The sequence below is a fragment of the Buceros rhinoceros genome, unplaced genomic scaffold (assembly GCF_000710305.1).
Source record: "Buceros rhinoceros silvestris isolate BGI_N320 unplaced genomic scaffold, ASM71030v1 scaffold39780, whole genome shotgun sequence".
In the NCBI taxonomy this organism is placed as follows: domain Eukaryota; kingdom Metazoa; phylum Chordata; class Aves; order Bucerotiformes; family Bucerotidae; genus Buceros; species Buceros rhinoceros.
Window position 1 is genome coordinate 6,992 of NW_010388618.1, and position 11,163 is coordinate 18,154.

At 49.8% G+C, this 11,163-nt stretch overlaps 1 protein-coding gene across 1 annotated transcript; it reads right to left on the reverse strand.

Annotated features, from left to right (window-relative positions):
• Positions 1-1,483: 1,483 nt before the first annotated feature.
• Positions 1,484-10,637, reverse strand: ARFRP1 (ADP-ribosylation factor related protein 1). The gene is made up of 7 exons (XM_010146378.1): positions 10,526-10,637; positions 10,081-10,168; positions 9,639-9,721; positions 9,064-9,145; positions 8,513-8,583; positions 3,184-3,284; positions 1,484-1,674 (listed from the first exon to the last, which is right to left on the reverse strand). Exons 1-7 carry the CDS (start codon positions 10,616-10,618, stop codon positions 1,587-1,589), a joined length of 606 nt encoding a protein of 201 aa, XP_010144680.1. The 5' UTR covers positions 10,619-10,637; the 3' UTR covers positions 1,484-1,586.
• Between the last annotated feature and the right edge of the window lie 526 nt (positions 10,638-11,163).

Here is an 11,163-nt window from a genome sequence, read left to right on the forward strand (position 1 = left end):
CCATTAAACAGATGTTTCGAGTTACGTGACTAAAGCATTCTGTCCCAGCAAGGCGCTGGGACACACGAGTCACTGTTTTACCTCTCGGGTTTAATCGTTAGCTTTAGCCCTGGCACTCGAAACGAGAGCCAGGGCCGCAGAGAGGCCGTGAGCATGCCCCGGCCTTCGGAGGTGCCAAGTCAGAGATTTCTCTTAGCTCAATGGCCAGTACTTCAGGACACCTGGAACTCTCAGCCCTATGTCCCAGGGGCTCTGTGTGACATCAGCCGTTCTAACGGCAGGAAAACACTGAAAAGGATTGTCTCTCCTCCCCCATTCGCCCAGCCCCCTCCCATCCCAGTGTTACTGGGAAGGAAGTTTCTGCTTTCCTGTCTGCAGTTATTTCCACTGGCTTCATGTGCTTAATGACACAGAGTCAGCTGCCCTCAACACTTTGACCCAAACGTGAGGGAACGAATGATGCTCTCATCAAACAAAAAATCTGCAACGAGCTGCAAGCAGGAAATTTAGCAGAAAGTTCTTTGCTGGATGCCAAATAGCAACTGTTTAAACAAACCCCACTGTCTAACGTGCTCAGAGAGCTTGAATAACACCCCGGGTTCTGTCAGCAAACAGCTCAGAAGGGTCACCAGTGCCAGGAGTAACTCAAAACAGGCAAAGAGCAACTCTTGCTGCCAAACCACCATAAAAGACATGTAAAAAGGGCTCTTTGGGGAAACGTCAGGGATGCATCAGCAGAATTTCTGGCTGGGCAGGCGCCGAGTCCCACTACTGCAAACAGCAGTTGTTTCAGCAGGGAAGTTCAAAGTAGGAAGCTTTATTGCATATTGGTCTCTCCCTGCCTAGAGGCTCAGCTTTCGGCCTAGAAAGATCACAGCGAGGGCCCCGATTCCCTCCAGGTACAGAGGAGACCGATTATTCGAACAATTACAGAGGACACACAGCAGAGCCTGGCAGCCAGGGCAAGGCAGTGTCCTGGAGCCCGTGTCCCGCCCAGCAGAGCCAGTTCAAACTGGGCACTGCTGTGCTGTGCTGCTTCTGCATTTACCACAGGTACAAGTTACGAATCAATGTGTGGATTGAAAATTGAGTTGTAATCAACGCTTCTCCCCCCATTATACCACCAGCAGCATAACAGGGCCAGTAACCCCCCCTACAGCAACCACAGGGCAGGAGCACCAAGGTGTCTCCTCAGCTAGAGGGTCAGCCATCCCCCAGGCTCTCCCTCCCCTTCCCCGTCCACCTGCAGTTCCTTCAGCAGTTCCTTCACGCCGCTGCCCTCTGGCCTGCTAGGCTGACAGGTCACAGCGTAACCCAATCCAAACCCAAGTCCTCCGCATCGGCACAAAGCGTCGATTTGCACTCGGTCTGCGCCCACAGGCCAGGGGCTTAATACTTAATGGAAGAGATCCCACCCCCCCCAGTTGGAATCCTTTGCTCAGGTTTTCTAGACACAGAAAGAGAATGTTTGTCTCCAAACTTAGGAAAGAATCAGGTGTAAGAGGAATCCAGTGCACCACCTTCTTTAAAGGGAACACAAAACTGTGTGGAAAAAGACTGTCCGTTCCTTGGCTGCCTCGCAGTCCTTACGTGATGTCCTTCTTTCTCGGGGGCCGGTGAATATTCCTCACCACGCACTTCACCATCCATTCGATTCCTTCGTTCACTCCTTTGCTACAGAAAAAAGCAGACAAGGTTTAAAAAAACCTCAACGAAACGACAAAAAACCCAGGAACAAACCCATGGAAAAACCCCACGGAGTCCCTAACAGAGCCCTTGCAGGAGCAGGGAAGGTTCTCCCCCAGCTACTTATCGGCGTGGCTGCGTTAGCTTCTCACACACACAAACAACAGGGATCTGGTCTCTTGTAACACAGCATATAAACCTCCATCCGCTCTTTTTCTGGTGGCTCTGCAAGTCTACATCCAGCCTGGTTAGTCATCAGCTCTGTGGAAACCTTGGGCTGACCAAGACCCAGACCACCTGACAGCTGCTTCGAGGTTATTTTGCCGCAAGGCTGAGGCCAGTTTTATCTCATCTTCCAGCCCCGGCTGCAGCTCTCTGTCATCATCCGGGCTGGGGCTGCCCAGCAAGACCCCACCTCGTTGGGGTCCGCACAGCTCCCCGGCCAGGCCTTCACCATTTAGGGGATTTTTTTAGTGCAAACTGACATTTTGAAAGGAAATTCCACAGAGATCAAAACAGGACGTGTTGGTACAAACCCCACAACAACTGAAAAGCTGCATTTCATAAGATTATTATCTAATACTTCTCTTCCAGTCAGCGCTCAAGCATCATTCTTGTGGTTGTTCATCCGCTTAACGGTGTCTGGTTCTTCGCAGCACAGACACCAGAGATTTTTCTCATGCTTTAAGGAGCTTTCCCTGTCCCTTGCAGTAGCTTGTATAAAAATACAGCTTTCCCATTAGATTAAAAACAAATGAAATTCCAAAGCCCTGCACTCGGCACAGACAGCAATTCAGCCAGGAGCACTTCAAGGCATCTCGAAAAGTACTTTCGACTTAGGCCAAGCGGAACCGAAAGCGTAACCAAAGCACCACAAGACGCGATGCACAAGAGCCATGCCAAACTCCCAGAGGCCGGTGGGTGAGTCAAGGTCACAGCGAGCAGCTGCGTGGGCCTGAAGAAGCATCACAGCCTCCCCAGTTTTGGTCTGGTTCAGTCACTGTATCTTAAACCGCAGGCGTCCCCAGTGTAAGAACGCTCCTGGATATTATCTACATAACAAAGCTCGTGTGCACGCCAGAAATATAAAAGCAAAGCAGAATTCGACTGCCAGCAATGGAGCACCACTCATTTCTCTGGCACTGTCACAAACCGCTGCATTTTTGACTGACTCTTATATAAAAGCCAGGAGCCGCTGCAAGCCAGAGACTGCAACGACTGCTGTGGATGGAGAGCGGATGATAAAGAACAAGAATGGACAGCTCCATCTGCCCCCGAGTCCCGCTGCTCTCAGCCAGCAGCACGTTCTCTTCGTGTTTCATTTACAGATGCAGTTACTGACTTGGTACAAGTCCAAGGGTCACAACCGAGCAGCTGTCAGCGCTGGGAGGAAGCGCTGCTCCCTTTCGGGGGTTTTTAAATGCTAGCAGCCTGCTCTGCTGGTGGGACAGCCAGCGGCGGCTCCACTCGCCGAACCACCCCGCTTCCCACACTTACCCGGTGAGAGCGGAGCAGGCCTGCGTCAGGCAGTCCCTCTTCCCAATTTTGATAATGCAGTCGCTAAACGCCGTCTTGATGTCCGGTATCGACAGACAAGGCTGCAAGAGAAACCACAGGAGAGCTCACTTTCTGCGCCGTGAGATGGTGACCTGCTTCCCAAACCCATCCTACCACACCCGGAGCTCCGCCTCCGTCGGGATGGCACCCCGCTGTTGGGTGAAAACCCCTCACCCTTGAGCAGCAAATTCCTTTCTTGACATTCCAGAAATAGGAACATATTCTTTATTCACCAGAGAACGCTGGTGAATCCAGCTCCCAGACCCTGCTCACGTACGCCTCTACAGAGTCACGAACAGGAGCACAAGCTGCCCACCCTCGAGATACTCCTCCCAGCCTGCCCCCATCACCACACGCAGGGCACGACACAAGCCCAGTGAAGCGGGGGATTCCTCCCCTGACAGAAACCGTGGTGCTGCCACAAAGACTCCAACAGAGTCACAAACTCAACAAAAGCAAACCTGCTGAGGCCTAGACTTGCACCTTCCTCCTTGGCACAGGAAGCAGGTGCAAGCAAAATCACCGGCCTCTAAATCCTTTTCTGATCTCGCTGCTCGACTTCCCTCAGAAGCCCCGGACGAGGCAGTAAGCGCTTCAGCTGGCACGAGCCCAGCTTTCCTCCTCTCCCTGCAAAGACATTTCAGCCCTTCAATGAGGCTCAAATACTTGTTGTGGGTGTTTGCTCGAACACCAAATCAGACCCTCGTGAGCCTTGAGGATTATCCAGGAGGACGCTCACTTCTACAGCACAGACCACCTGCAGACGGGAACTCGGTCTGCTGCAAGTCTGGGCTCTAACTTGGCAGAAAGCTGGAATTAACGATACCAACTATCTGTTTGGCAAACCGCTGGTTCTGGAGAAATTCAACACAGGAAGCTCCTGTAGGGATGACGACATGACAAATAAGCAGGTTTCAGTGCTTATAAATAAGACGGATTCTTAAGAAATGGCTTGAAAGGAGCCTAATGACACCTGATTCACCCAGCGCCCTTCAATCCACGCTTGTGATTTTCCACTCTGGAGGGCCTAGAATCCATCAGTTGCTCAACTCCTGATGACTGCACTTTTTTATGACCCAAACTCGTGATTTCAACGTGCTGTAAACTGCATCCAGAAGTGTGACTTCACCGCAGCAGAGCCCTAACAGCTCACTGCGGGACTTCAGCCAGACACCAAACCTGAAGTTCAAACAGAAGAGCTGTTATCCACGGGGTGAAGGGTGAAACACTTCTAGAAAAAAAAAAACCACTGACTTTAGAGGGAGTCAAACCGGACTTGGGAGCTGGAATTCATAGCTGGAGGTCCAAAGATGGGCAAGAGGTTACTGCCCACCAACCGCTTCCTGCTTCAGCTGCTTCTCTAGTTTCAGCGTGAAGCTCACTGCAAGGTCCAAAGCCTCTTGAATTAAGCCAAGCTCTAGGAGTCAATTACCCAAGCACCTGGGAAGGAGGAAATGCTGCACGGCAATAACTTTTCATGTCACTACTTCTTTTTTTCATGGCATTTCAGGTCAGTCATTTTTCAGGAGCTGTTTCTCACGTCGCCACTTTTTCTCAGTCAACGAGACTTGCCGCAGGAAGGTTAAATGTGAAGGCAGCTGAAACCAGGTGAATGTTTCTTGAAATATCCTTTAAGCTTACCACAGTTCAACGCTCTAGCGTAACAATTCCTCCTTTCGTGACGAGGTATTTTCAAATCTTTTTAAAAATAAATGTGAGAGAAAGTGTTCAAGGCAGGAAGCAACAGCGCAGAGCACAGTGGTGGTCATGCTGCCCTTCATTTCTACTTGCACAGAGCCAGCGGGCAACGGACCTCCCAGAGCAGTGCACCCAGCGGCACAGGGAATCGCCCTCCTTCACCCTGGCCCGAGGGGGAAGTTCGCTTTTCCCAGAGCAGCTCACAACTGCTGTGCAGTATTTTACCCCCAGCTTAAAACATTAAGTGGCTGTATCTGTGGCCGGTGGGGGCTGGGGATGTCGTCTACGTGGACTCCACGAAGCCTTCGACACGGTCCCCCCCAGCATCCTCCTCTCTAAGCTGGATATGGATCTGATGGGTGGACTGTTCAGTGGGTAAGGAATTGGTGGATAAGCCCCCTGCTCTGGTTGCAGATGTCCCTGCTCACTGCAGGAGGATGGACTGGATGACCTCTGAAGGTCCCTTCCAGCCCAAACCAGTCTGTAATTCACCATAATCCCTGCCCCTTTTCTCACCCTCTGCTACAACCGTACAGTAACGCAGCAGAGGGGACAGCACCACCGAACCAGCAGTTCAGAGAAGCCTTAGTGTTCAAGGGGAAGCCACCAAGCAGAACCTCATCTTCCAGCAGAGGACGAGGCAGATTACCCGTCACTTCAACAAGCAGCACTTGAGCTTCTCATGCTGGGGAGAAAACGTCAGCTGCAGCTTCGAAGTTCCTCTCTTTTCCACCTCCCTAGCTACATCACAAAATAGTTGTTTACAGATGTGTTTTGTTTCTCAGCTGAAACCCACACAAACCAAGAGCAAACTGGGGAAGCTGGATCTGAGGTCACGTCAACAGTGTCCTAGCACAATAACAACCCCCCCAGCTGACCTTTCTAGCGATGTTATCTACCACACCATGACTCAGATCTCTGTCTCAGCTTCCCCTAAGGAATGCACCATAACCCAGCTCTTCACAGAGGCTCTTCAAGGCATGGGCTGGCCAGGACTGTGCCTGCACCACCCAACTCCTCTTACATCGGGTTCAGAGCAGCGTTACCCAAATGAAGGCTCAGGAATGGTACATCTACAGATGCATCAAGCAGCAAAGGCTCCATGTCTGGAGTCACCTGCAAAAACCATGAATTTAGGCAAAACAGGTTGTACTGTGGAGTCTTTATCCATTTGCGAAAACCACTGGAGGAAAGACAACGCCGCTGTTTGGTCTCACACCAGGACAAAACCTGAAGCAGAGGCTCTGCAGCCATCTCAGGAGCAATCAATCAGCAGAATGGAACTGAAACAGACCCCAGGGAGGTGGACAGCCTAAGGAGAACTAATAAAAAGTCCAGCTGACCTGACCTATGTTCTGTGCTATCCTTTCTTACAAGCTTATTTTAAATTAAAAAGCTTATTTAAACTCTAACAGATTTTACAGGGCAGCTGTAGTATTCCCTGAGCGGGGGTTAGCACAGGTCTAACGCAGAAGGTCTGTGTTCTAACACCCGTGTGGAAAACAGGTAACGCTGCGAGTCTTCAAACACAAGCTGCCCCTCGCCATGACTCCCATTTGCCAAAGACACAAGGAGGTTTTCCAACATTCTGGAGATTTCACGTTACACTTTCAAAATTTATCTCGAGATTAGGGAGGCAAAACATCCTCCCAAAGCCATCACACAACACCCAGTTATTTCCATATGCTGGTTTTTCAGCTCATTTCTTCCCTATTTTTAATAGTGTTCCAAAATGAGCCATTTTATCCTTGAGTTTTATCAGTTCCTTGTGCAGCTTAGAAATATTTAGCTTTTATAAACACTGAGATAGCTGCGTTCACACCAAAAGGGCAAACAGAAATTCTTATTCTTATGCAATTTACCCCGGGGCAGTGGTGCCTACTAACAGCCAATCCTTTTCTACACGGAATTTATCACCAGGGCCAAAAAACTCTTATGGTTTCTGCAATTTCAGGCATTTCAGGCTCCAGGTCAGAGCTTTTGTAAGCTTATGGTGAGGAATGTAAACTTTAAAACACCTATAGCAGAGGCACTACTGCTGGTGTACTTCACCACAAGTCTTCTGCTGGCCTTTAAAGACGTCATTACTCATGGTGAATGACCCCACCCACAGACACCAGCAAGGTGAGGATCCCACGTGTCCTCCCTTACCACGCTCCGCAGTAGCGGCAGCGGGATGCCCTGAGAACTGCTCACCACTGGTGTATGTCTGGAGACCCAGAGCAGAAAAATCTCTGCCAGCGATAACCCTGTAGCATTCCCTCACTGAGGCCTCCAGTTCTGCGAGACCAGCGGAGGAGGAACAGGCCTGGTTGTCCAAACCTTGCTATGGGAGCCTCAGTCATCACCGAAAAACAGCTACAACCCCTTTGGTGTTCCAGTAGCACAATGTCCCTTTGCTGTGCCCATATCCAGCCATAAGGAAAACTGGAGGAGCTTTCCAGGTCACTGCACACAGCTAAAGGCAAGAGCACGGGCTGTTCCCCCTGTGAAGCAGTCGCATCGTGTAGAAACGCGAGAGTTAATATTCCAGGAGAAAAGACAGTCGATTCCTGCAGCTACCAGAGATGACAGCAGAGGCAGGAGCTCTGCTTCCGCCTCACGCTGTCTTCGAAGCGGCATGACAGCTCTGTTCTTTCTAGGACTGGAATCTTGCGTCATCCCAAACAATCTGTGGTGGTGTACACATGAAACGGAACCAAACCCTCCCTCAGAGCCACCGTGGCTCCTGTGGAACTCTCAGGTTCCTCCCACAAGCTGGCTCTCTGGGGCAGGTGTAAAGTCCGGGGGAAGATGCTGGGAAGTGTGTGTGTACTTTGAGAGCGCACCAGAGCCCAGAGGCCAGGGCCGGTCCTTCCAGTTCCACCGGCAGCCTCTGGCTCCATCTAGAGCTGGATCGCTCCAACTGCACTCCTGGGACTGCAGACAAGGCTTGGAGGGCAGGAGAACACAGAAAATCGTCCCCACCACGGCTTTAGTCCCTCTCTTCCCTGTTTTCCGTGCTGGGGAGAGGAGGGCTGTGTCACCTCAACAGCCACACCGTAACACCCACTAACTTGCCAAACGCAAGCCAGGAGTTTTGCTGTTCTCGAGATGCAAATTAAACCACCAAAACCAGCGTCACTGCTGTCACTGATGGAATGCTTGAGGACAACCGGCTGTCATCGAGCAGATCTTATCTGGTCAGGGGGAAAGGATGACGTTGGGTCACACATATCTGTCGTGCTGCTCCAGGTAAGAGCAGAGCAGCATAAACAAAGTGCACTAAACATTTTCTTTTTTTTCTGAATAAACAGGAAGAAACAGTTATTGAGATACCAAGTCACGGTACAAGACAGACCCACCAGAGCTACGCAGTCTGTTCTGTTTACACAAAAAGTTCAAGCCAGCCAAGATGGATGTGCCTCCACTAAACTCATTTATGCCACTGGAAAAGGGCTGAGAAAGTTAAAAATTACAACTAAATCCAAAGTAATTACTTTCAGCGGCGGGAAAGTGCCACAGGACCAGTCCAGCAATGCAAATCAAATTTAGACGAGAACGCGGAGCAGTAAATCTGCGCTGATCGTACCTCAACGTCCTGCTTGTTGGCCAGCACCAGGATGGGAACCCCCTCCAGCGCCTCGCTGGTGATCATCTTCTCTGCCAAGCACAGAAACAAAACCAGAGGTTTAGCCAGTTCTGGAAGGTGAAGGGGTGCAACTGCCAGACACAGACGGTCTGGACACAGGGATGAAGCATCGGTTTCATTTGGTACAACCTTTCACATCTATTTTCTTCCCAGAATTTTTTTTCCAGCTCAAACTCTGAACTTTAGTTTTGCTCAACAAGCCATTATTGAGAATTAATTGAGGTGGTAAGTACAGAATAAGGAGTAAAAAAGATCAAAAGCATCAGCATAGCACAAAGGAAGGTTCAAGGTCACCGCAGGCACCAAAAGCAAGTCCTGTGTTACAGACAAGGCAGACTCCAAGAAAAAGGTGCAAGAGCACCAGAGACGTGTCCGCGACAGGCCAGCTGCCTCCTTCAAGGACACAGGAACAGACCTGTCGACAGTCACGAGGGAGCTGTGCCACAGTATGTCACAAAAATCACAGCGCAGCTAGAGCACAACACACTCACCAAAAGCCCTTTTAGATTCCAAGAGCCTCTCCTCGTCGGTGGAGTCGATAACGTAGATCACCCCGTGAGACTCGGCGTAATACTGAAAGGAAAACAGACATCGGTCTGTCCGCCCGCTGGGACGGGTCAACCCTCTTCCTGCCTTTTTTCGTAAATTGGTAAAATTTTGATACACATGGAAGGGATCAACCAGTTGGAGGCAGCTGTTTCCATAGCGTGTGTGGAGAGAAGAATGGTGGCAGGCGGAATGCTCTGCCCCTTCTGCTGCCAGGCTGAACAAACTGGTGAAAAAGCTCATCCATCCCCCCCAAAAGTTCATCTGCCACCCCAAAAAGCTCACCTTCGCTGGCACAACCCTCAGGCATGAGCTGGCAATTGCTGTCTCTAAACAATATTGCAAATATTAAGCATTATCTTTGCTAATCTTGCACAGGTACAGGGGAATCCCTGGAAAAGCGTCAATGCTAAACACTCGGGTTGCCAAGAAGCCTGTACTGAATGATCACGCTGCTTGAAGAGACAGAGACAATTCTGAGAGACACAGACATCTCTAAAAAACCAAATACATCTCCAACCTTGTCCCAAAGAGACTGGAGCTCCTCCTGCCCGCCAAGATCCCAGAACATGAGCCGAGTTTTGCCAACATCAATAGTACCAACTAGAGGGAAAGAAAAAAAGACCAACCAGTGAAAACTAAAGCACAGACACCTGCACCCGCCTTCCCCAAGAAATCTGGGGTCAAACAGACTGGGAGAGGAACAACCCACACGCTGCAACGCCTTTCAGTGACAGAACACCACCTGCCAAAGGGTGACCACTGAAATTGGCTACTTGGGGTGTGAAGACTTCAGGGGTTTTGCTATTTTATTCTCTTACAAAGACACAGGGAGTTGGGAGACACAATCTCTACTTCCAGGAACTATTTTGCTCTTGTCAATTCTCAGTGATTTTGAACAGGAACCAGCTGCTGTCTCACTGTTCAGGAGAGCTGCACACATTCCGAACAGATTTACTCACTGTTTAAGCCTACAGTGGTTGTGATTTTGGATAAACTCATCCCTTTGTAGTTCTTGTTGAAGCGAGTCTTAGTTTGTTCAAGGAAGGTCTGAAAAAAGAACAAGAAAAAGGATTTACCCTCAAATATTTTGCCGGCTGGGGTAATCCTAACCCACACCCACAGAATCCTGCTCCTGCAGACCCTGTCCTCCCGAACCTTGGAGCAAACCCCTCTCTCGTTCCCTATTTTAGCAAGTAAAGAAGGATCACAGCTGATTACGGGATTACCAAAGCCACAGCTACATCCCTGAAAGCTCATGCCAAATTTAATTAAGAGGGAGAAGTTGACTTTCTGGTGTGACATCACTAAAATAACCCACGATACAGCTGAAGAAAGATGGATCTGTCTGCTGGAGGAGGATGTTTGTGTGTGCCCTGCAGGCAGTTAGTAATAAACAGCACTTACGGTTTTACCAGCATTGTCCAGGCCGAGGATCAGAATGCAGTACTCATCCCGCTGGAACATGTACTTATAGAGCCCGGAGAGCAGCGTATACATCCTGCTCCTGCAACGAGTACCGGGAAATCACTGACAAACAGCTCGCTCCCAAAAGCCTCTCACCCCACCACACAAGTTTTTCCCAACACCAGATGAATAAACAATGTTTTCTTTTAACAGTAACTCTCGTATTTAGCCAATTCCAAGACAAATCCCAAGAGAAATGATGCAAACAGCTCAGGAAATGCAGACAAGTGAGGGATCATCTTCCACAGGGCTGAACCTCTGCTTCTGCACCCTCACGGGACAACCACCCTGACTGCTTTGGGGCTTAAAGGAGAGAGAGAGCTCGGACGTCTTTGGGTACAAGTGAGACCCACAGAAAGTGAAGTTGACAAAAACACAGAATGGGTATTTTGGTCAAGAACACCCAGGTCAGTCCCCTGCTCTTCTTCCTGATCCACGGGACAGTGTCATGGGGTCTTTAATGGTGGCACTGAGCTCAGTCTATCTTAAAGGCCCATAAACCCCCCTCCTTATCTGAATTTAAGCCTTATCCAGCAACAATCTTCTCTTATGGTACCTGCCACACAAACATTTTGTCA